Source organism: Gordionus sp. m RMFG-2023, chromosome 5 (genome assembly GCF_954871325.1).
Source record: "Gordionus sp. m RMFG-2023 chromosome 5, tfGorSpeb1-WG-v2, whole genome shotgun sequence".
Taxonomy (NCBI): Eukaryota; Metazoa; Nematomorpha; class Gordioida; order Chordodea; family Parachordodidae; genus Gordionus; species Gordionus sp. m RMFG-2023.
The window spans coordinates 29,551,856-29,579,335 of NC_088779.1; the positions used below are offsets into that span (position 1 = coordinate 29,551,856).

Genomic DNA, 27,480 nt, shown 5'->3' on the forward strand with positions numbered 1-27,480 from the left:
AAGAAGCATTATAATCTAAATGAACATTTGACCTTAGAAAATTTGAATTTCCAATGACATTACTGATCCTCTCAGTGACAATACCCCCATGACATAATTGATTGATGCTCACTTTAACAAAAACTTAGTTGGAGAGTTGTACAAAAGATTTTCTTTGAAGATTTTTGAGCGAGATCTAGCTCAAAAATTTGAGCAAGATCTTTGAAGATCGTAAAATTTGAAGATCTTTTATTTATAAAAAAATTTGAGCAACGATTTTAAAAGATCTAGATCTTTGAAGATCGTAAAATTTGAAGATCTTTTATTTTTTAAAAATTTTGTGTAACGATCTTCAAAGATCTTCATGATATTTATTTTTTTACCCCTTTATTAAAAGCCCAGATGTTTTTCAATTTTATTAATATATTATTTCTTTTATGTTTTATACCTCTCTCCTCCTACCTTGATGAAAGAAAAAAATATTATTTATTTTTTAAGCATGTTAAATTAAAATATAAATTCAATAAAGATGCACCGACAATTTTCATAATCGTATTTTATAAAAAAAGTTTTACCACAGAAGGGTAAAAATTTAATAGAAAAACTAGTGACTTTTAATGTTTTTATAAATTTAGTTGAATATTTTTTATTCAAAATAATCCCTGCTTAAAAATGGCTAATAGGTACCCCGCCAAAACCTGCCCCCTGTCTTCACAATTAATTAAAATTTAATTTGATATTAAATTACCATAAATATTGTCAATATTTTTATAAATGATAGAATGGAGATTTTTTTATCATTTAGAATTAATATTAAGTCTGAAATTTTATAAAAAAATTTATTAGTGAAAATGTAAAATTTTAAGAAGTTACTCATTTTATTAATAATATAAATTAAATTTTTACCCTTCTGTGGTAAAACTTTTTTTATAAAATACGATTATGAAAATTGTCGGTGAATCTTTATTGAATTTATATTTTAATTTAACATGCTTAAAAAATAAATAATATTTTTTTCTTACAACAAGGCAGGGGAGAGGTATAAAGAAATATTATATTAATAAAATTGAAAAACATCTGGGTTTTTAATAAAGGGGTAAAAAAATAAATATTATGAAGATCTTTAAAGATCGTTGATCGCAGCGATCTTCAAAGATCTAGATCTTTGAAGATCCTTACACAAAATTTTTAAAAAATAAAAGATCTTCAAATTTTACGATCTTCAAAGATCTAGATCTTTTAAGATCTTTGCTCAAATTTTTTTATAAATAAAAGATCTTCAAATTTTACGATCTTAAATATCATCTAGATCTTTGAAGATCTTTTTATTTTGAGCAAATGTACAACTCTGCTTAGTTGTGTAAAGTTAATTCTCAAAATTTTATTCTTTTAAAATTAAGGTCGTAAATCAAAGTCATTGTCATTGAACAAAAAATCTTTTTCTTTTATATCAACCGATTCATATTCGAAGCGATAACGGATTATTAAAAGTTAAAAAATTAACCCTATCTCCTATCTCTTTAGTAAAATCAAAATTGAGTCTAATCAAATCAAATTCTTAGATCCAATCTAGACCACATAAAGGTGGTCCCTCCCCTTCCAAAACATAAAAATCTAAATATTTCATCGTATTTAGAAATTTGACCTTACAATTAATAACTTTACCAATGACTGTGATAGACGACCCTTCATACGAGAATAATTTCTTCGAACAACTATTCAACTCCACATCTTCATCCTTCGCAAGCTATTCAAACTCTTTAATGGGCAAGGATGACACCGGAGAACCAGTATCTATCATAAAAGAAAAATATAATTATTAACTTGAAGGTCTCATGATCATTAATAAAATTTATTTTATTTCTTGGCCTTAAATTATAAGGGGTTTGTATCATCTCCGTCTTTTTGAAATTGTTATAATTGCTGTTGTTGTTGTTGTTGTTGCTGCTGCAGCTGTTGTTGTTGCTGCTGTTGTAGTTGTTGGTCCTACCATTATACTTGTTTTCATTCCATGTCGTATAGCATTGTGAACCATATCTGTCATCTTTTTTCCATGTATCTTTTCAATGAAGGACTTTTTATTATTAATCTCCAATGATTGACATTTGACAACAATCCCCTCAATGATAATCAAGTCTGTCGTGTTTTCTTCTATCAATCTTGTTTTTAATCTCTCATTGTGACAATTAATAATGAATTGATACGCTATCAATTCTGAATTAAGGCCAGATCCGCACGCCTTCAGCCTATCCAGATATTCTCTGGATGACTCTAATCTATCTGGTTTAACACTAAAAACTTCCATTATACACGTAATTTTGTTCTTTTCAACTTTTTTTTGTATTAAATCCTTCATTTGCTCATAAGATAAATTATCAATCGAATCTATTATACTCACAGCCAAATCTTTATTTATTGTCTCGAACAGTTTATATTTCTTAGTGGGTTCATCAATTATGTTTTCGGCAATAAATTTTAGGTCAAGGGTTTTGAGTAAAACTTTTATGTTATTATTTCCATCCTCCACCATGACGCAAATAAAGAATATGGTTGCGCTAAAAAGATAAGTAGTCGAATAAGAATCTGTAAGTCTGGTTTCTTTATTTATTAATAAAACATAATGAACAAAATTATTTATCGTATAAAGAAAATCGTTTATATTTTTAACGTAAAAATTATATGTTGTTTAAAAATACAATTAAATTCGTTTTCTCGATTATATATTTTCTTTTCACAAAATCTGGATAAACCTGCACCCCATAGTCCAATGGGAAATCCCTAATTTGCGACGCAACCTGCGTCTCTTCATTTCCCTCATCATTTAATTCAAACCCTCTTACTAGCGGCGAAAATAAAAAAATTAATAAATAATCAATACTAAATAACTTTATTTTTCAACCCATAGTCATTTCAACTTGTGGCAATTTCTCATAATCAACATAATTTTTAAAAAATTTTAGCACGTATATTTTTAACATTACAAACGAAAAACGCGAATCAATTTTTCTTAAACAAAAACTCCAATTAGAAATTTTTAAACATAATTATACCTGTTTTTTAGGAACATTTTTACTATAAGCTCTTTTAGAGCCATCGATATTTTTAAAATATAGATTCACTTTTAATATATATATATTCATTTTTTATTTTTATATTTTGTTTATATGTTTTAAAGATAAATGAATAAAAAAAAATTAAGTTTAAAAAAAAAAAAGTAAAAGTGTCAAACAAAAAAGGAACCAATCGAAAAAGGAAAATTGTCAATCAAACTTTATTGTAAATTTTTCTATTCCTTCATATTTTATTTCTAACATTTTAATATTTCTTTAAGTCTATTTTAATCTTTATTTTTCTTATCTTTTATAAATTCTTCTTCCAATTTTTGATAATTCATTTTTGTCTCTTTAAAAATAATTTATAAATTTTCCGTTATTTATCTTTATTTCTCTTCATATTTTACAAAATTTTTTAACAATTCTTTACTCTTTTTTTTTATCCTACATAACGATATTTTCACATTTTATGAATTTTTCTCCTTATATTATTATCTTTTACATACTTCTAACTTTTTCAATTTCTCATTTTTAATCTTTATTTTTCCGATCTTTTCTCCATTTATATTTTCTTGTTCATTCTTTTTTTAAATTATTTTTAATTTTGACTTAATTTTTATTTCTCATTAGCAAACAATATTTCTATGAATATTTTTGCATATCAAATTATTTAATTATAATTGTTGAACTATTGTTGCATGTTCGCTTAATTTGTTGTAATTCATTGTATATTTAAATACTTCTTAAATATTTGGCTTATTCAATTTGTTGTAATTGTAAATTTAAATATGTTTATATTATCTTTTTATTCAATGAAATTAACATGTATATAAATACATCTCAAGGCGATTAAACATATATATATTGATATATATTTTCATTTTCTAAGACCACTAGTTTTCTTTTGTATAACCATATTATTAAATAAAAAAGATTACTTGTTTTCTTTTGTATAACCTTATTATTAAATAAAAAGACCACTTGTTTTCTTTTGTATAACCATATTATCAAATAAAAAGACCACTTCAACGTCAATATTCTAATAATATACTCAATAAAGACTATTTCCTCCTTAATTATGCAATATAATCACACACAATCTATACTATAGTATTTGTTGCATGTGCGCCATTGTATATTTAAATAATTAAATAATTCAATTGTATATTTAAATACTTAAATAATTCAATTGTATATTTAAAGTTAAGTGAAATTTATTTGTATATCTCAAGGCAATTAAATATATATATATTAATATATATTTTCATTTTAAAAAACACTTCTTTTTCTTTTTTAAAATATAAAAATATATTGTAAATTACTATAATGATATTTTCAATAAAGACTATCATTTTTCTTCGATTGAATTTAATCAAGTGTCTTTGTTCTGTCTAATTTTTATCCTGTGCGACCATCCTAATAACCGTTCTAGATTTAATATTCAAGCTTATAATTCTCTTTCATTATGGTGGAGGAAAGTTATAATAACATAAAAGTCTTACTCAAAACCCTTGACCTAAAATTTATTGCCGAAAACATAACTGATGAACCTACTAAGAAATATGAACTGTTCGAGACAATAAATAAAGATTTGGCGGTGAGTATAATGGATTCGATTAATAATTTAATGAGCAAATGAAGAATTTAATACAAAAAAAAGTTGAAAAGAATAAAATTACGCGTATAATGGAAGTTTTTAATACTAAACCAGATAGATTAGAGTCATCCAGAGAATATCTGGATAGGCTGAAGGCGTGCGGATCTGGCCTTAATTCAGAAATGATAGCGGTTCAATTCATTATTAATTGTCACAATGAGAGATTAAAAACAAGATTGATAGAAGAAAACACGACAGACTTGATTATCATTGAGGAGATTGTTGTCAAATGTCAATCATTGGAGATTAATTATAAAAAGTCCTTCATTGAAAAAGATACATGGAGAAAAGATGACAGATATGGTGCACAATTCTATACGACATGGAATGAAAACAAGCATAGTGGTAGGACCTACAACAACAACATCAACAACTACAACCGCAGCAACAACAACAACAGCAATTACAACAATTTCAAAAAAACGGATATGATACAAACACCTTATAATTTAAGGCCAAGAAATAAAATTTATTTTATTAATGATATTATGATTGACCTTCAAATTAATAATTATAAGATGATAGATACTGGATCTCCGGTGTCATCCTTGCCCATAAAAGAGTTTGATAAGCTTGCGAAGGATGAAGATGTGGAGTTGAAAAGTTGTTCGAAGAAATATTCTCGTATGAAGGGTCGCCTATCACAGTCATTGGTAAAGTTATTAATTGTAAGGTCAAATTTCTAAATACGATTAAATATTTAGATTTTTATGTTTTGGAATGGGAGGGACCACCTTTATGTGGTCTAGATTGGATCAAAGAATTTGATTTGATTAGATTTAATTTTGATTTTAATACTAAAGAGATAGGAGATAGGGTTAATTTTTTAACTTTTAATAATCCGTTATCGCTTCGAATAGGAATCGATTGATTGTTCAATGACAATGACTTTGATTATAACCAAATTTAAAAGAAGGCCCATGACTTTGATTTACTACCTTAATTTTAAAAGAATTAAATTTTGAGAATTAACTTTACGCAACTCCGTTTTTATTAGAGCATCAATCAATTATGGCGTTCACTGAGAGGATCAGTAATGTCATTTGAAATTCAAATTTTCTAAGGTCAATATGTTCATTTAGATCATAATGTTTCTTTAATTATAATTGTTTTCTATGATAATACGCTTTTCTTATATTTTTGTTTATCACCATCTCCAATTTTTTCATATATTTTCATGATTGTTTTTTTTTGATTAAATAATTTTCTTCATTATATTAATTTTATTCCAAATATATTTATTGTTTATTGGCCACCTATAGTGTGAATTGTACCTATCGATAGTGGAATCTATACCTTTTGTAAGGGTGATTACATAAAAAAATATCATGTACAACTATAGTGCCATTTCCCCTTTATACATATATTTTCATTCTTAAAAATAAATCTAAATTACCTCTCGCATGCCAAACGAGTTCTTTCCTTCCCCATTTTTTTGTACCATGTTGTGTTTTCAAGACATTAATTTTTTTTTTATATATTTTTTTTTGGAGGTGGTGCATGTTGCATGTGCGCCATTGTATATTTAAATACTTAAATAATTCAATTGTATATTTAAAGTTTAGTGAAATTTATTTGTTTATCTCAAGGCAATTAAATATATATATATTAATATATATTTTCATTTTAATTGCCTTGAGATAAGCTTATAATTCTCTTTCATTAGTATTTATTCTTGTTCAATATTCATCCTTAACAATTATGCAATATAATCACACACAATTTATTCTATAGTATTTATTCTTGTTCAATATTTCTCCTAAATTATGCAATACAATCACACACAATTTATTCTATAGTATTTATTCTTGTTCAATAACTATAATACTAAAAATATGTATATTAATATATTATTATTTTAAATTTTTATTTTAAAAATTTAATATTTAGGCAAAAAGCATTCAATACTTTTGAGCATGTAACTAATTTTTTTTGTAATTATTTTATACTATATTCTTTGTTTTATGAATACCTTAAAATGAGGTAAATGTTGTAATATAAAAGATTTTTGTCTTTTTTGCCATTTATTCCATTTGTTGAGATTACATTTTTAAAAAAATTTACTTTTTTGTTTTAAAAATTAAAATCATGTAGATATGGTAAAAACAAGTGTAAATAGCATTAACATTAAAACAAAATGATCTAATCGCGTTAAAAAGGATAGTATCAAAATTCATGTTTTAAAGTAAGTCATAAAACAGTGACAAACATTGAATTCATCTTAAAAATGGAATAAAATATATTTTACCTATAGGAGGTTTACTTCACACGCGTAAATCAAGAACAAATAAAATATTCAAATTGTATATTTAGATTGTATTAAGGTTATGTGATATGATTAAAGAAATATATGATGTAGAAATATCAAAAAATACAGTATAAAAGTTACTATCAGGATTTAATTTTAGTTTTAAGAGGGTATCACTACTTTAAATTATAGAAAAGACAGAATGCGCTAATTGGTTTGTAAATTTAGCTTATTTAAAAGAAAAAATATGAGAGCGATTATCAATATAAATGAGACGGTTATATGCAGTGGCGTAGGCATGGGGGGGGGGGGTTTGGGGCTTCAAACCCCCCCCCCTCCCCATGAAAAATAAAAAAAAAATTTTTTTTAATTTTATTTTTAAAACATTTTTTTTTTAAATTTTTTAATTTTAATTTAATAAATTCTTAATAAACTCTTGATTTTTATGTTTTAAATTTATTATAAATAATAATAGATATACACATTTGATGTATTTTATATTTATTTTTGGTTTGCAGCTTTTTCACACCACCCCGAGTTATTTATTCAAACGTATGAAATTGACAAAAATCAAAAAAAAAAAAGATTTTGTCCGACCAGATTCATCGAAAGACAAGAGTCGGTGAAGCTCTTTATTGAACTATATGATGTTGTCTTTGCAGCACTAGAATTTTATATATCAAGCAAGGAAAAAGATCAGCAGATGCCGAAAGTCTTTTGCAGGCTATTATTAAGCCACAGTTTTTAATTTCAATTCAATGTGTTTATTTTTTATTTAATTATACATATGATTTTAGCAAAATGCTACAAAAAATTGATTTGGATTTAAGGGAGATTATGAATAGAGCAAAGGATATTGTTGAAATATTAACAAATATCAGAGAGAATGTGGATGAAAAATTTCATGAAATCTATGAAAAAGTAAAGGAGATTGCTAATATGTTCGGAATTGAAATTTTTAAACCTAGAGTAGTCTCTAGACAATCCAATCGATCAAATATTGATGCATCTACGATTGAGGATTTTTATAAAATAAACATTTTTATTCCCCTTATTGATACATTTTTATTTCAATTAAAAGAAAGATTTATTACTCATAATTATATTTTAAAAAGCTTTTATTTTCTTTTGCCCGTTGAGTCTAAACTGTTGATTACACTTGAAACACGAGAGGATATTAAAAAAATCTCAGAGTTTTATGCTGATGATTTAGTAGGTTCATATGATAAGTTACTTTGTGATGTCGAATTTTGGTATAAAAATCTTGACAGAATAGGGAATTCTTTGAGACCAAAAAATGCTCTGCAGGCCCTTTCCATGTGTAATTGCATTTTAGATTCCCTGCCTAATATCAAAACATTATTAATTATTTTAGCTACCTTGCCAATTAGTACCCGCACTAATGAAAGGTCTATTTCAACTTTAAAAAGGTTAAAAACCTAGCACAACCGGTGAAAAACGTTTAAATGGATTAGCTCTATAGAATATTTATAAGGAGATTATTTTAGATAAAAATTTGATCTAGATGTATTAGCAAAATCTCAGAGAAAAGTAGATCTCTCTTTTTAAATTCAAATCAAAAAATAGATTTTATTAGTTTTAATATATAATCAATTTTTGTAAAAAAAAGTTTTATTTATAAGATAATATCATCATATTTTTATAAATACCATTATTTGCATAAGAATTACACATATTTTATATAATTGTAAAAAATTACTTTTTTTTAAATAGAGTCTTTATATAATACATTATCATTTTTAATATTAAAATCTGTATTATATAAAATATCAACAATTTGAAAATATTTTAATTAATAAAAATATATACATGATTAAATAAAGGAATGTAAAATATATAATAAAATACTCTAAAATTTTGTTATATGAAAATATAAAACAATTTTAACAAATCGAAAAATATAAGCAAATAAGTGTTCAAAAAAATGGAAGGTATGGGGGGGGGGCGAAGTCCCCCAAATTTTTAAACCCCCCCCCCCCCCCACCCCATGATAAAATCCTGGCTACGCCACTGGTTATATGGATATTTACAACAAAAAAAAAGGATATTAAAAATGTTCAAGGTAAGACAATATATTATACATTATATTATACTATTACTGCTCTCATAATTATGGGAATATTTATATGGTACTTGATACCGTCTGCAACGTTATACACTTAACCATCTTTGCAAACCAATACTAAATAATTTTTAATAAGGTAACGTGATGAATATGATTTTTGTGATGGATAATGTTCCATTTCAATATAATCATGCAATTTGGGAATCGATAGAATAAAGAGGCATACAATAAAATATTTAACGGCTTACAGTCCTTATCATAATCCCATTGAAAATGTTTTTTTTAAGGAAATATTTTGTCAGAAATCAAAATCCCAATACCAAAGGAATTAATTCGCTTTATAAAGCCTATAAAGAGAAGAATATCTGAAAATAACGCAAAGAATTATAAAAATTTGGAGATTTATTTTCAAAATGTGTGGAAATTATTTATGATTAATATAAATTATTGTTTCTTACTATATTATACATAGTAATTATAATTAAATAATTTGATATGCAAAAAATTCTAATAAAAATAATGTCTGCCAATGAGAAATAAAAATTAAATGAAAATTATAAATAAATAAATTTGTTTTTAAAAAACAAAAAAGAATGATCAAAAATGAGAAGATAAAAAAAAATTGAGAAGGAAAAGAAATATAAAGATTAAAAATAATATAAAGATACTGAATAAGTCTAATAGGTCATTATTAGACAACATCACCTTCCACTTTACCTGCCAAATATCATGTGACATATGCAATATAGAATGGTTATCAATTATCTATATTAAAAAATTTATTTGTAGATTTCCAAAGATCATATGGTAGATTTTTAAATTTGTCATGACCAATATAAATAAGAAGGGCGATATAAATTTAAGCCTTCAACCTCGGCTAATAAGGTTGCTCTCAAATCCAGAATTTGATGCTAAAAATTATGTTAAAGAAATATATCAAACTGGAGATCAAAATGATCTATATGATGCCAAGGGCAGAGTTCAAAATTTATATGATGAAACAGCACAGTTGCTCAAAAAAAATGTTTATAAAAATAATTCTATTTTCATTGATACTGCCAGAGATATATCTTTTTTAGAAAGTGAAATGTACCATTTACATCAAAAAATTAGTCAGCAGAAAACTATATTAAACAATTTAGAATCTATAACTATATCTGGCTTAAAATTTTTACCTTTAAAAACAGATAAAGAAAATGAAAAAGTTTATAAGAAATTATTTTCTAATTCTTTGGATGAAATTGAAGACAATCACCTTTTGCAAAAATTTAAAGACAATTTAGTATTATATCAAGGAGACATGATTCAACTTGAAGAAATGCAAGTTGGCCAATATGTACCAATTCACAAGTGCAAATGTTTTTTATTAGAAGATAGCTTTATTATTTGTGCTTATCAAAACACTTTTGAAAACTCATTTGATATTGACGATACTTTATCCAATGCACATCAAACAAATAAAGAAACTAAAAAACAAGAAGCAAGAAATTATAAAAATTTTATAGTTAATGACCACAAACATATTGACCAGTCTTCTTATAGATTTAAATTTTTATATCTATATCCATTGAATACTTTAGCATTGATTAATATAAAGGATAATAGTTTTATTGAAAGAGATAATTCAGTGAATGATGCAAAGTTCACCTGCCTAATAAAGTTATTAATGTACCCTGACACCCTTATTCTAAAAGCAAATGATGAAAGATCTAAAAGTGAATGGTTAAATGCTGTAGACAATGCTAAAAAACATTACATGAAAGGAACAAAGCTACCAAATTATGATGAACAACCTAAGATTACACCTAAATTATCCAATAATAAATCCGATGATACCAAATCTACTATGATATCAAAACAGAAAATTGAAACCAAAAACACTCTAAATGAAGATTTCACCTTAGAGGAATCTATCCTAGATGACTATGAAGATGAGATGGAAATGTTTATTGCCCAACGGCAGTTTGAAAAAGCTGTTACCCTTCTCAAAAAAATACAGAAACACCTAAAGAACAAATCCTGGGATCCCTCCTCATCAATAACCTTGCAAGAGGTTGAACAAAAATGTCAGGAACTCCGTGAATCTCTGGTAGAGTTGTTATCGCAAGAGATGGGTGGAACTTACAAACCCCTTCCACTTTCCTCTTCGCCACCTAGTTCTTTAGACACCAAATCTCCACCAAGACTCCTCTCCATTGAAGATGCCAATCCTCAAGTCAATCATTATGTTAATCATGAGGTGCTTCGCTCATTGGCAGCCCTAGGTGAAAGTGATCGGGCTCTGCGACTCTTCCTAATGACTGCCTCCATTTCCACTTCTGCATTTTCTGCAAGATTGACCCTTGGGGCAGACCCAGCCTTAAGAGCTGAAAAAATAGGGGAAATATTTTGGGGGCGCTTAGCAGAAACAGTGGCCTTTGTGACTTACTCACAACAAATTTTTCCAGACCAAGGGGCTGCTAAGGCTATTTTACATGCCTGGCTAACTAGTACAGAACTCAGGAGGTATTTTGTTATTTTTATTACCAATCATTTTTCAAAATTTAAAAACTAAACCAATAATTTGTTTATATTAAAGACCTTACTTTTAATTCATAATTAGGGTTGTAAAATTTCTGGGAATTTTCATTGTGATAACTTTCACATGGAAATTTTGGTAATAAATGGAAATTTATGAAAATTAGTATTCTAGCTTAAATTGTTGCCAACAATTTTCAATATTAACACTATATTTTATTATATTCAAGTAACAACAGTTAAGCTATAATGCAAATAATAAATATTATAACAATATACATTAAATATTTAGTAAAATACATTATCAAAACTTTATTTCACTCATACTATCATCAATTTTTTTTTAACCCATTATAATCTAAATCTGATATTATATTAATCTATTGATTTTATATTGAGTCTCTTAAAGACAATTACTGATTTATTATGTATAAGTTATGCTGAATTGATATCAACATTTCTACCTTTTCATTTCCTATTTTATTTCTTAATTTAAAATATATGCTTCCAAAAAATGACCAAATAAGTTCTGATGAAGCAGTATTGGCAAAATTCGTTGAGATAATGATTGAGTTATATAGAGCCCTTTCTGCCATGTTAGTGGATTAAGATATCTCACTCCATCCCAAATTCCAGAGCTTTAAAAATCATCTTTGATTCTATGTTCGCCTAAATTTCCAATAATTAATCAAACTACCATCTAAACTTAAAAAAAGAAGAAAAAAACTTTGTTATTGAGATCCCATACTAATGAATTGAATGTATCCAAGCTATTCATGAGTTTTTATAAGGTAAACTGTTTAATCTATTTAGTGTAATTAAATCATACCTAAGTATAAAATCAATTTTTAGGAAAAATTTGTATTGTCAAATAAAATATATTAGGATTAGGAAACAAAAACGATTAAGCATGAACTTGAGAATTTGATTGAGGGTATCTGAGCTATTCATTAAAGGGTATAATTTTTTGAATATTCCTAATCCTAATAGAGATCTGCAAAAGTAAGCCCAAACCCGGCCCGGTCTCAATGGGCTTCGGGCTGGGGCGGGCCTTGGAATTTTTTTTAAATATATCTAAATTTATCAATGTAAAATAAAAATATTTTATTTTCGTTGCGATCTGGCAATAGTTGCTATTTAAAACTTTTAAACTACAATATTTTTTCATAATCAAAATATATTTTTCAAAGTTTTTATGTATAAAAATAATAATTATCATAATTTTCGAAATCTTTTTACAATTCAAAAATATATATAATAATTTCAAATCGAAAAATAAATTACAATGATTATATCTTTTTTCTTTCGATATTATTTGGTTTTATTTTAAAAAAAAAACATAACCCACACCACATGAACATAATATAACAATTTTATTTATAGAAACTAGATGCCATATAACATATCTTTTATTTGATTGAGTAATTATCAAAATTAATTACTATTTTTAAATATTATCGGGCCCGCAAATTTTAAAAAAAATTTCGGGCCGGGTCTGATTTGAAAAATTAGGCCCGATGCAGATCACTAATTCCTATAGGTTTTTCCGAAAATTCCAGGAAATATGCCCAGGTTTGACAACCCTTAATTATGATTAAAAACAATGAAAATGCATATTTTTATTAAAGGTGAATAATCATCCTTCTAAACGAATGTATGCTCAATCAATTATTTCATTTGGATATCCCTGTATTAAGATTTATCACCTTCCTCCTATCACTCTTGGATCCCAGGGATTTGGGCCTAATCGCTCGAGCACTCTCAGCTGTTCGCTCTCAGTGTGTTACGCTTTCGGCCGAAGAAGCTTTGGGCCTCGACCTAGTGTACGCCTTTGACACGCTGACCGATACCGCGGTCAGTCGAGCCCTGGATAAGCGTTTGGAAAAAATGCGCGAATCTAGCAGAGCGCGAGTTTTCGAGGAACGCTTTGCCCCGCTCGAAAATAGTAATAAAAAAGCAGCTGATTATTTATTGCTATAAAATCTCAATTTTATAGATAAATAATTTAGTGTTGTTTTAAAGGCTTCATTTCGAGCCTTAAAAATAACGGCTGACTCACTATTTTAGCCAGAAATATTGCTTTGGCCTCGAGATTCCGCTGATAGATGTCCAAACCTTCGTCCCTTCTACAAACAAAATCTTCAGGCTTGCGTGATATTATTCTGGGTGAAATTTTTGAGTTAGCCGTTCATTAAAAATCGGCGCGAAACGACGCCGTAATAACAACACTAGGATCATAATCAGTTTGTATGTTAAATATATGAGGGTAGAAAAAGGACAAATTTGCTTTGTAAAATAATACGATCTTAAAAAAAATATTATAATAAATAATAATAATATATTTTTTTTGTTTTAACTCGTGTAATATTATTTATAATAATTAGTGTTGTTAAAACGACTCGATTTTTTAAAACACGGATAAACCCATTTGGGACTGTTTAACGAAATCTCGAAGCTTGTATATAACATTTTTGTGGGTTTTAATATTGAAGTTGGCTGTAATAATATTGAAAACAAATAGTAAAAAATAAGTAAAATCAAATTGATATTACGTGATACCCTGTGGATCCACAGTTGGCGCGAATTTGCGGCTGCCGTAATGCCTCCGCCGCTGGTTCGTCGCTAACTATGCGTGGTTTATTATTATCGATTATACAAACAATAAATATACCATGTAACCTATGACGATTTTGGTCTATTGATCATATCTTCCGAAACTAAATAATGGTTTCCACTGACGTAGAATGATGGTCAAAATTGTGTTAAAATTTGATAAATATTTATTTCATATTTTTTTTTATCCCAAATAATTTGTTCATTTTTAAATTCTTTAATTTAAGCCCCCGATATTAAAACCTCCAAAGAATTTATCGCGGATTTAGCCGGTTTCGACGACGGTCTTGACCTAACAATCCCCTCACTGTCTCGTATCACGTGCCTCTTTCTCCGAGACCTAGCTGCTTTTATGGGTGAACTTAGATTGCTTTACACACCTAATCGGTTAATCGTTCATTTATTAAAAAAAATTTTTTTTCAGTGATTCCACTTTCTGTTCCCTAAAATTTTCGAACGCGGATTATGGTCGGTTCTGGTTAATTTGGCGCAATTCTCAGGGTTCTAGTTTCCAGTTTCATCATTAAATTCCATGTCATTAATACTAACCTAGACTGATGATTTTTTTGTACCATACATTAAAGTCAGTCGCGCATACTACAGCCAACGACATTGACTACAGCTGACTTCCGGTACACTTTTAATAGAAGAATCGTCAGTCTAACCCTGCATTCACGGTTAGCGCGAATTCGTCACGTAAAATACGAAAATACAGAATATTTAATTCTCCGCAAATTCGCGCATGAAAGGTAAGTTAGTATAAATGTCATAGTTTAAATTGGAAATCGGTCAACTGACCGTCTTAAATATTATTGGTGAATATATATATATTGATTTTATAAACTAATATATATTTAAATCATGTTTAACATCTAATTAGGTTATAATTTATTTAAAAATATATTTGTATCATCAAGGCATCGATTTAATTATGATTATATTAAAAATATAAAATTTTCAATTTAAGATATTAGAATTTTATTTTTAAAATATAACAATAAAAGAATTTTTCTCATTATTAAATTTGATTGGATCACAATATATAAATGAATATAATAATTTTGCTAAAGCATGGTTTGAGAAAACTACTATTGCCAATTATCTTTTTTTTATCCTTAAATCGTCTATCGCTCAATTCTGCCATCTCATCATTCATAACTCCCAAAGATGATCTTCTAACAGCAGCAATCGAAAGATTGAATCCACTTACCTCAGACGGTTATACATTTCCAACCGAAATTTCTAACAAGTCTATCATCGAACCCCTAATAAAGAAATTACAAAATAGTCTTAACCCTACCGATATTAACTGTATACAACTTATACAATTCAACGATAAATATGGCGGGCACGATTGGCTCTAAGCACTTGCAAGCCGAACTTTAGATAATCTCTTAACCAATGACCAACTGAGAGTTACTATAGGATTTAGACTTGGATACTCGCTTACACATCCACACTTGCCACCAATGCAACTTACCCGTTCAACCTAACGCCCAACACGGCCTAAACTGCACCCGCAGCCAAGGTCGCTATCTCCGGCATAAAGCAATTAATAAAATCATCCATAACGCTTTTAATAAGCCTAAAAATACCCAACATCCTCGAACCAACCTCTCATTACAGGAACAACCGTATCCCCTTTTCCTTTATCAATTAATTCAAACTCTCTTACTTACGGGGAAAATATAAAGATTAATAAAAATTCCAAATTAAATAACTTTATATCAGCCAATAGTCATACCAACTAACGGCAATTTTTCTCAGTCTACATATTTTTTTAAAAAAATATTTTTCGCGAAAAATTTTTAACATAATAAACGAAAATCGTCAATCCATATTTCTTAAACAAAAACTTCAACTACAAATTTTAAACACAGTTATACTTGCTTTTTAGGCACATATTCATTATTAAATTGGCTCTTTTTAGAAACTACGATACTTAAAATATATATATATTTATTTTTATTTAATAATTTTATATATTTTTATATAACTTATAACAAAAAATTGCACAAATCTTACTTTCAAAAAAAAAAATAGAAGTACTTCCAAAAATACGAAGAAAACTTACCAACAATCAAAAGAATCTAACAATCTCAAAATTTTATAATCTTTATTAAAAATATAAACTCTTTTCATTTTCCATCATTTTTACATTCATAAAAATTTCCAAGTTTTAAAATAAAATTAATTAATTTACTCTCCTTTCATCGCGATTCCGCTCATGGGCTCGATGGCCTACGCCCCATTTTTCTCCAGGACATCACTTCCCCCTCTACATGCTCACAAACATCCGTTCTCCCCAAATTAACAAACTTCTGCAACAAAATTTTAAACGGTGAGGTTCCAAATTTCGTTTCACCTATCCTATTTGGTGCCATGCTAATTGCACTTCAAAAACCTAATAATGATATCAGACCCATTGCCATTGGTTCTACCTTTCTCCGATTAGTTGCCAAGATGATATCATCTCTAATTATGCATGATGTTTCACGTCTCCTAAGTCCCTTCCAACTTGGTGTAGGAATCCCTGGTGGCTGTGAAGCTGTTGTACATTTGTCCAGATTATATCTTGAAAATTTACCTTCTAATGAATCCTTGGTAAAAATTGACTTCTCTAATGCTTACAACACACTCTCCCGGAACTCCTTTTTGAGTTCCTCAAGTAATCTTTTTCCCAGTTACACTAAGTTTTTTTATTTTATCAACAGCCCTCCACTCTTCTGTTTGATACCTTTAAAATCCCTTCCGTCGAGGGCATTCAGCAGGAAGACCCCCTAGGTTCCCTATTCTTTTGTTTAGGTATTAATGACATTAAATCCATTAATTCGGTCTGCTCATTATCCTTGCATTCCTGGTAAATTGATGATGGTATCCTTGGAGGTTCCAATGTTGAAGTCAATAAAGCTGTGAACATCATCAAGGAGGCCGGATCAGCTATAGGACTCTCCGTTAATCCAGAGAAATCAGAATTTATCCCTATCAATACAATCGAACCTAATACTAACAAATTCAAACTAACGACTCTTGACGGTCTCTATCATCTGGGAGCCGCTGTTGGTGGTAACTTTGCTATTTCTTTCTTTCTTCAGTCCACTTTGGATACTTTATTAGAGCTGGCAGATTTATTTTCCCTTCTTCCTTCTCATAAAGCCTTTTTCCTGGTGAAAAATTTTTTCAATATTCCCCGTATTCTTTACGCACTTCGCTCAACTGCCATATTTAAATTCCCCATTCCACTTGGAGTTTATGATAATGGGATCAAAATGAAAACATTCTAAATCTTAAATTCGATGAAATTGCTTGGACACAAGCTTCTTTACCCACTAAGATGGGAGGTCTGGGCCTCAGATCTCCATCCGATCTCGCCTTAACGGCCTTTATATCCAGTTGCCTACTAACTAAAAACATAATAAATCCCAATTCTTTAAAACCCGACTCTTTTTTTTAATGATGCAATCATCGAATGGAGGACACGAATTTCTGCAGATCACCCTCTTCCTGAATCTAATAAGCAGAAGGACTGGGATAGGCCTATTATTGCACTCTGCGTTGAATAACTCCTTTCCAGAATGCAATTATCTGACCGTCCCTTATTCTCTTCTTTGCTTAATGGTTCAGGCCATGAATTTCTCGAGGCCATTCCGTCTATTAATCTGCAATTACAACTAAATAAAAACGAGCTCACACATGCAATCGGTATCCGTTTAAATTGCCTTATTACCCAACCCCACATATGTTCAGGTTGCGGCTCTGCAGTTTTGGGCAATGGAAGACATAGTCTTCATTGTCGCTCATGTAAAGGTCGAATTGTAAGACATAATCTATGCAATTCGATCATTCTTAGAGCTCTTAGATCTGCTCAAATCCCCTCCACTCTTGAACCATCCGGTCTTTTCAGATCTGATGGGAAACGGCCTGATGGTATTTCGCAAATTCCTTGGAAGCGCTGTCAATTCCTGGTCTGGGACTATTCTTGTATTGATCCACTCGCTCCATCAAATCAAACAGTCAATATACTCGAGAAAAAGGAGACACTCAAAATAGCGAAATATTCCGAAATCTCTCAAGAATATATCCCCATTATTTCCACTACCCTTACTACTTTTGGGAAATATGCCTTATCCTTTTTCAAGGAACTCGGCTCCCACATTCGTCAACTAACCGGTGAACCCCGCGAAGGCAAAGGCTCTCCATCGCAATACACAAGGATAATTATATTAGCTTCATAAGCAGTCTCTCCCCACAAGATTATCCTTCCTAACCTCAATATATTTTTTTTTATTTTTTTTTTAATACCGTCACAAACATATCCTCCAATACTATATTTATTTATTTTTTTAAAATGTTTTTTTTATATGTATATAAATATATATACAAATATTAATTATTTAATAGAATTAAATTAGGTGAATTACAAATTAATTAATTTTATTTTAAAACTTGGAAATTTTTATGAATCTTTATTAAAATATAAAAAAAATCCTGAAAGAATTAATAATCATAATAAAGATTATAAAATTTTGAGATTGTTAGATTCTTTTGATTGTTGGTAAGTTTTCTTCGTATTTTTGGATGTACTTCTATTATTTTTTTTTGAAAGCAAGATTTGCGCAATTTTTTGTTAGTGGTGCCGTGACCAGGATTGTGATGACAACGTCGACCGTCAAGAGGATCAGTTAGGATGTTTTGTTGAGGCTGCGCCCATCTATCTTGGAAAATTAGAATACTCTCTTTAGGGAATATTTGAGAATAAGAGTAAACATTATTTAAGCCAAATAATTTATCCAGTTCTAAAAATGTGGGAGTGGCGAATTCGGAGCGAAAATTCGTGCACCACGAAGAAAAATGCAATACGATAAAATGTCTATCTACACTGTTATGATCATAAGGAGCAGCCATTATACAGATCGTACGCTGGAGCTTTTCTTCCGTCATCGTCATTGTTTGACCTGCTATATAAGGTAATACAAAATCTGCTAGATTTTTCTCCGTGCAAACTTGGTATGTTCTCATTTCAGGAGTCATCTTGCAGTATAATCTACCCGCTAATTTTAGCTCATTATTTTTTACGATTGCAACGAGTATTTTGAGAGAATCTGAAATATTGTTGTCATCAATTTTATCAATAATTGTTTTTGCACAAAACTCCTCTTAAATTATAAAATTTATGAGTGCACTCCTATTAGGGTATTTGGGTCCTATAGGAAAATAACCGTGCATACTACGATGAGCTTGATGGTCATATTCGTGAATCCATTCACTCTTAGATGGTATAATAGCTTTGTCAGCGAGGAGATCAGCTATATCTATATGATAATCAAAGTCGAGAGTTTTGTCAAAGAATATATGCGTAAAATAGAAAGACCTCCAATAGTTTTTCTTTGTTTCGGACCAACTGTTTGATAGGTATGCACTTTTAATTTCGGGATGTGTTGATGGTTCAGAGTCATGTTTGGCCATTTTCTGTTTTTCTAGTAAAATTCTCTAGTAAACACATATTTAAACATATCACGTATTTCTGCTCCCATTTGATCTAGATCAGGTTTAAAAATAGTCCCTTTAGAAAACCAACTAGCTACTGTATCCTCCATATTGATGATCGGGTGCCCAAAGCACTTCCACATACCCGATATCTCCAAAGACAAATGAATATCCTCCTCAGTTATTATATTAGGTATTATTAAACTTTTTTTATGGCTCTTGTACGATAAGGACATATCCTATAATTTCATTATATAAAGTTGAATTATTTTCAGTTAATGCCAATATTATCGATATAATAAGTGAAGGCCAAGATTTTAAAACATCAAAGTAAGTTTGAGGCTGTTTCAAAGCTAAGGAACAGACTGTATCGATAGTTTTACAAAAAACATTAAAGAGGTTTACGACTTATATTTGTCAGAATTGATAAAACTGTATACCAATAGGTCAAACCAAGAGCTTATAATGTCTTTGAAACAAGTAAAAATAGTATGGTTAATCAGATAATACTTATTTACGATTTCAAAAATTAAGAGGTTTCCAAAGTAACAACCTTTACATTTGCCCAAGTGAAATGTTTCATGAAACATCGATGTGTTTGTTACTTTATCATACAAAAGTTCTAATTGATATTTAACGTTTTATACATTTAATAATCTACTGGGTAGGCTCGGAATATCAAAAGATATGCGGTAATTAAGCCAGTTGTTAACACTTAGCGAGGCGCAGTCTTGTACGATTTTAAAAAGTAAAAATAACTCATTATCACTTTTGACAAATGTATCTAAAAACAACAAAACATTGTTCATCATCAACGGGATAAATTCATGCGGATTATAAAATACGATCTTGTTTTCTTCTTCATAAGTTAACAATAATCTATGTTCTTTTTTTTCAAAGCTCTTGGATTATCTTTGTACGCCATCATATAATTTATATCAGATAGAGATAAAGCATTCGAGAGATGTTTATCATTGCGGAATACAGGATTTTTTTTAATTTTTGTGGGATCAATTCTTCCTGTCTGCATAGGTCCCATGTCAAAATTTGGAAAATCAATATCTATTTATCATTTTTTGAGATGTTCTAGATCATAGTCATCCATATTTGTAAAAGTAACATATTTCCCTATAATAGCACTGTATATAGGATGGTTGTATAATATTTTTAGCAGAGACAAATTGAGAGAGAGAAGATCTTGTATTGCTCGAGTGGCGAAATTTCCGTATAAGGTTATTGGGAAACCTCTAATATATCTTGTAATCAAAAGTAAAGCAGATGTATGCTCGTTTTTGTCTTTGGAGTTATCGGGTATGTGGAAGTGCTTTGGGCACCCGATCATCAATATGGATGATGCAGTAGCTAGTTGTATTTCTAAAGGGACTATTTTTAAACCTGATCTAGATCACATGGGAGCAGAAATACGTGATATGTTTAAATATGTGTTTTCTCGAGAATTTTACTAGAAAAATAGAAAATGGCCAAACATGACTCTGAACCATCAACACATCCCGAAATTAAAAGTGCATACCTATCAAACAGTTGGTCCGAAACAAAGAAAAACATTGGAGGCCTTCCTATTTTACTCATATATTCTTTGACAAAACTCTCGACTTTGATTATCATATAGACTTAGTTGACCTCCTCGCTGACAAAGCTATTATACCATCTAAGAGTGAATGGATTCACGAGTACGACCATCAAGCTCACCATAGTATGTACGGTTATTTTCCTATAGGACCCAAATACCCTAATAGGAATGCACTCATAAATTTTATAATTTAAGAGGAGTTTTGTGCAAAAACAATTATTGATAAAATTGATGACAACAATATTTCTGATTCTCTCAAAATACTCGTTGCAATCGTAAAAAATTATGAGCTAAAATTAGCGGGTAGATTATACTGCAAGATGACTCCTGAAATGAGAATATACCAAGTTTGCACGGAGAAAAATCTAGCAGATTTTGTATTACCTTATATAGCAGGTCAAACAATGACGATGTCGGAAGAAACGCTACAGCGTAAGATCTGTATAATGGCTGCTCCTTATGATCATAAAAGTGTAGATATTTTATCGTATTACATTTTTCTTCGTGGTGTAGGAATTTTCGCTCCGAATTCGCCACTCCCACATTTTTAGAACTGGATAAATTATTTGGCTTAAATAATGTTTACTCTTATTCTCAAATATTCCCTAAAGAGAGTATTCTAATTTCCAAAATAGATTGGCGCCGCCTCAACAAAACACCCTAACTAATGATCCTCTCTACGGTCGACGTTGTCACCACAATTCTGGTCACGGCACCACTAACAAAAAATTGCACAAATCTTACTTTCGAAAAAAATAGAAGTACTTCCAAAAATACGAAGAAAACTTACCAACAATCAAAATAATCTAACAATCTCAAAATTTTATAATCTTTATTAAAATATGAAAAAATCCAGCAAGAATTAATAATTAATCTTTTTCTAATCATAAAAATTTAATAATCAATAAAAAAAAAATCATTTTCAAAAACGATGAAAACAATGTCAGTAACAAATGATTGACATTACATAAATATATAAAACTATATAAAAAGTTATGACAACTTGTTTTAATATTTTAGTGTTTTATCATTTTTTTAAATAAATAAAAAGGTTATTTTAACATAAAAAAATTTTTATAAATTTATATTACATTATGTACAATTATTCAAACAAGATGGACATCATCGTCAATAAAATATAAGGAGCAAATACAAAACGAAAGAAATCTCTGAAAGCAGCTGTTGAAGAAGTTGGATATTTGTAAAGGAATTACCAATAATATATTACACGAAGAAATATTTTGGACGAAAAATTTAAAATTTTAAACTATTCTTTAACATTTTAGCTATCTTATTGTTGTAAGTGCAAGGGGATGAAGAACCTAAAAACGAGGTGCTTACTTTGGGAAACACATAATTCAATCATGCCATGATTTTAGAATTACTCTACCTTTAGAAAAATAACATCTAAAGTTACGCTTGAAAAAGAAAAAAAACAATCAAAATACATGTGTTCACATAGCGGATTATTTATTGAATCGCCAATATAAGGGGAGCATCCTACTATTAGCGAGTTTGATGAAGCATGCATGAGGTCATGATAATAAAATTATCTTAAGTGATATCATAAATGTAGGTATATGTGATAAGCATTAAATTTTATATAAAAAAAAACAATCAGATTTCGGCCTCTTCGCCCACTTTGAACTCTTAAGAGAGGTTTCTAATATCTTACTCCCAAAGAAATTAGTCGGTTTGGGTCAATATTCATACGAAAAAGAGAAATCGATTGAAGAATTCGACCACCAGAAAACTGGTAAGAGTATATCGTAACATAAGATTGATTCAAAATATTGAAGGAAATGATCATATTGAATATAGATCAGAACAAGACTGCCTCGGAGAGCCGAACATTAATCATAGAATTTTATAAAATAGAATTTAATATTATGGTTTTTTTTTTACTATTTATATATAATATAAAGTAAGGTTAATACTTTATATAAAACGTTTATACGAATTTGATCGGTCAAATGTCGGACAATTGACCGAAGCATATTTGACTGGTCAAATGCACAAATGGTATAAAGTAAACAAATAATTTTAAAACGAGTAATCGCTCAACATTTTTTAAACATTATCTCTTATTCTAAATATAACGCTTGTAAAGGTACGCGCTATTTAAGGAAGCGGCTTTAGAAGTTTTTCTGGATAATTTACGACACCTTACGGCAAACGTGACCACTCTTCCAGACGCGCGTCACTTGCTCAGCCAGGTTGTGCCTTGGCTCGATTCCCATTGGTCAACTACGGTTGGCTTTAATGACCCCTTTAAAACGCTGGGTAACATCACGGTAGAGGATATAGTGGAGAATGCTCGTTGTGATATCGTAGACGACGCGAAAAATAAAGGGCATGAGACGGATATCACAAAAACAAATAACTCTAGTAAGAACGGAGCAGAAAATCATAATGGTACTCATGATGAAAAGGTTGATTTTGTATGAACGATATGATTGATTTATCGTCATTCACATCGGTTGGTAAATAGTCCGTAAATTTTTTTTTAAAATGTTATTTATTTATTATATAAATATCTATTTATGTTTCACGATAAAATTGGATATTTATCTGTTTTATTCTTTCTTTCTTTCTTTCTTTCCACATCGGTTGGTAAATAGTCCGTAAATTTTTTTTTTAAATGTTATTTATTTATTATATAAATATCTATTTATGTTTCACGATAAAATTGGATATTTATCTGTTTTATTATTTTATTTATAAAATGTCCAACATAGTTTATGATGTTAGAATTTCGCAAAGCGATCATCCAGGTTAGAATTGAATTGAAAGTTTTTAAAAAGATAATTTTGAAAATTAGGAAAAATTATAATATATTCTTTAAAAAAAATAACGAAATATTTGGTATAGCTATTAAAAGAAAGAAATCTATATTTATTTTATCTATCCAATTTTTAAAAAATATAATTACATATCAAACATGTGGAGTAACCAATAACATTAATGCTAACTTAGACAATGATTCGTTCATTAATTGAAGTCCCCCATTGAAAGGCATTTAAACGTGGCGTTTGAGTAAAGCGGACTTCAATGTATATGCACTTTTAATAAATTACTAATCTATAGTATATAATATCACAAAATATTTTTTTTAAAGTTATAGCGTTTTGAATAAAGTTATTAATTTACACAAAGCGTTTTGAACAAAATTTTAACGAAAAATCTGTTTAGAATAACGTATGTATTCTTTTAAATAAACCATGAATGGTATGGTGGAAAATGATAACTCAAATGGTTGCTTGAGGCTTAGGTAGACCTGTGCGCCACAAAACTGTCGGCGACCGGCTCGAGTTTTAAAATCTAATGGGCGGCTGGATGCATGCAGCTTTTAACCGCTGTCAACATAGGCCAAGTAAATCGGCGCACCGACATAAAATTTTTATAATATACATTTTAAATTGCTAATTGAATTTTTTTTTAAAAAAGATATGCTAAATTAAATTAAACATAAAATATACACAACAGAAATATCTGCATATTTTTTAGATCTTTATTGAGAAGAAAGCTAAATTCAAACTTAATTTTGTAATTTTATAGTTATCACTGTATAAATATAATATTATTTAAATTTGCCTGAAATACAGAGAATCCTTAATTCAAGTTACCATAGACATAGAGAAAATCCTTTCACCCTAGGTATACCAGTTGGCAAAACGATTTATTTTGATTTACTTGAAACGATTCGGTAATTTGATCCACTTTTCTGTCTAAAAATTTTTTGATCACCCATAAACTGTGAATGGCGTTTTTAGAATAATAAGGCATTCTCTTATTTAAGTCAATTAAATTGGAATCAAGATTTATGCTTGTTGTAGTAGAATGTATATTTGTTAACCTTGTCAAATAATTTATATTTAATATTTCCTCTTTGTTTTCAATCTCTAGATTTTTTATTCTCAACATACTCTCTGTGTTTAAGAATAAATTTCAACGATGTACAATTTTAGCGCTATTAAATATTTTGTCACAATAGGTATAGAAGAGAATCTAACAGATAATTTTTGAAAATTTTCATATACTATTACTCGCAGATCGCAAAAGGAAACCGTAAGTTTTAACATATTTTTTCTTAAGTGAAATAATTTTCGAGCTATCATTTACTGTTATATGCGTTTTTAAAAAAAACATTGACGGGTCGAATTAATCAAATTTTTATCATACTATCATTCATAACCATAGACTTGCTTATTATTAAGGCAAAATAAAGGGTCTCATATTTATTTACTTTTAGCAAAATTTATATTGAAAATATAGTATTATTTAGGCATAATAATTTATTTTATCTATTTGTTTCCTGAAATCCTAATTTTTTTAACTTTTACTTTAATAGTAATAAAATTAAAATATTTTAGTTTTATTATAATATTTTTTATTATGAATGATGAAATACATTAGATATAACATAAATAACCTAGATATATTTCCCTTAATAGCAAGTTCTTCTAAATGAGGATATTATTCCTTATATATACCCTAACCTCTAAGCAAAATAAAAATCCAAATTAGCATTTAAAAAAGAGAAATCCACTGAATATGGCATAGTTTGTCTCAGCCAGGATCCTTATCAACTCACTTCTAGTTATTTCCTCTTAGTTTAGATTCCAATTAAGCCATGGGATATACTTCTATTTCTCACACCTTTAAGCAAAAGGTCTACAACTAAACGATTTTGTGTAACTCATTTTTCTTGCCATCTATGTCACATTTTTAAAAATGCCTAATCGCTTCATTTTTTAGTACAGGGAGGGAGATTCATTCACTCTCTTCTTCTAATTTAGCTACGCCTCAGCGCGAATCTATTTTATTACAACTTTCTAATTATTTTTTATTCATTACAATTTTATCATTATTATATTGATGTACTGAATTATAATATTTGAATTGTTATTTATTATTTTAATGCTTACTTTTTATTTTATCGTTTAAATAATTTACATTTACTAATTTTTGAACCAAATCAATTTGACTAACGTTTGTGATATAACCTTTGCTTTGGTAATATCATGATGTAATATTTATATATGTATATATAACAAATTTTATATTTGAAGAGGTAGAAAAAAATAAATTAATATATTATTTCATAGTTAATAATGAAAAGACTGAAATAATTAATTAAATATAAATAAAATAAATTAATTTATTTAGGATATATAAAGTGATTATGGAATATTATATATTTATATAAAACTATATCACAATTTTAAAATAATACATTGAACGTTAAAAGTAAAACATATATACGTAATTTAAAAATATATATTAAAAATATCATGTAAACTATTTGTAAATTAAAATCTATATAAAAAATAGTATAATAAAAAAAAAAAATTAGTATAGTAAATTGTATGTTGGGTGGGAGGAGGTCAAGAAAGAGAACCGTGGATGGCAATGCACTTAGATGTGCATATATCAATAGATATGCGCTGTCTGAGATAGAAGCCTTCCTGTGGGTCACCAGTGATGGCGCGGATTTTTTTACCAAGAGATTTGAAGAAGGTTAGGGCATGATTGCCAACAAAACCGGTTGTGTCAGATACGATTGATATGAGATTGCAATTGGTTAGGGAAGTGTATTTATTAATTTTAGAGTTTTCAGCTCGCACGAATGAGTTGTTATTAAAGGAGGGAGCTAATTGGTCGATGCAAGTATAATTCCCATGCTAATGGAGTTCCATCCGTATATTATTCTCGGTTGAGAGACCACAGGGTTCAAGGGTTGCTGGAATTTGAGCTGAGCGTAGAGCACGGAGAATAGTGCCTTTAACTACATGTGGAATGTCTACCTTTAGAGAGAGGATGATGTCCAAAACAATCAACGAGTTGGGAACATAATGTAAAAGATAAATAAATAATTAAATTAACCAAATTAAAACATTACATAAAACCATTAACAAAATTCAGGGGGCGTATAAAAACTTTTTATTCTAGATTTATCCAAAATTCTATTTTAATATTATCCAAAATTATCTTTTTTTAGTAAACATTATCAAAAATTATCTTTTTTTAGTAAACATTATCAAAATTACATTTGGTATAAAAAATAAATTCAAAATTTTGAGAATCTTTAAATTTTTTAAGGGGCTTCAGCCTCTGCTACCCCCCCCCCCCTCACTACCAAATTTATAATATAATGATAGATTATTACTAAGGATTTATTTGGTATACATCTTTACCATACTTGTTTTCCGCGGGGTGATATAAATTTTCTAATCTGATTCGCGCAAA

At 28.8% G+C, this 27,480-nt stretch overlaps 1 protein-coding gene across 2 annotated transcripts; it reads left to right on the forward strand.

Moving 5' to 3' along the window:
- The first annotated feature begins 9,750 nt into the window (after window positions 1-9,750).
- On the forward strand, window positions 9,751-23,879 carry LOC135929345 (exocyst complex component 8-like). 2 transcript variants are annotated; one of them, XR_010572565.1, is made up of 5 exons: window positions 9,751-11,528; window positions 13,238-13,485; window positions 14,381-14,540; window positions 22,853-22,987; window positions 23,342-23,469. XR_010572565.1 is itself a non-coding variant. In XM_065465879.1 (4 exons), the coding sequence occupies exons 1-4, from the start codon at window positions 9,850-9,852 to the stop codon at window positions 23,676-23,678; spliced, it is 2,424 nt and encodes an 807-aa protein (XP_065321951.1). In that variant the 5' UTR covers window positions 9,766-9,849; the 3' UTR covers window positions 23,679-23,879. The 2 variants fall into 2 exon arrangements, 1 of the variants encoding a protein (XP_065321951.1); XM_065465879.1 differs by lacking the exon at window positions 22,853-22,987 and having other exon boundaries at window positions 9,766-11,528; window positions 23,342-23,879.
- Window positions 23,880-27,480: the final 3,601 nt, after the last annotated feature.

Excerpts from the sequence above, each read along its gene's own strand:
- LOC135929345 (XM_065465879.1), top strand. The coding sequence starts at position 9,850 with ATGACCAATATAAATAAGAAGGGCGATATAAATTTAAGCCTTCAACCT. Across the intron at positions 11,529-13,237 it reads ACTAGTACAGAACTCAGGAG|ATTTATCACCTTCCTCCTAT; the intron begins GTATTTTGTTAT and ends CCCTGTATTAAG. Across the intron at positions 13,486-14,380 it reads CTTTGCCCCGCTCGAAAATA|CCCCCGATATTAAAACCTCC; the intron begins GTAATAAAAAAG and ends CTTTAATTTAAG.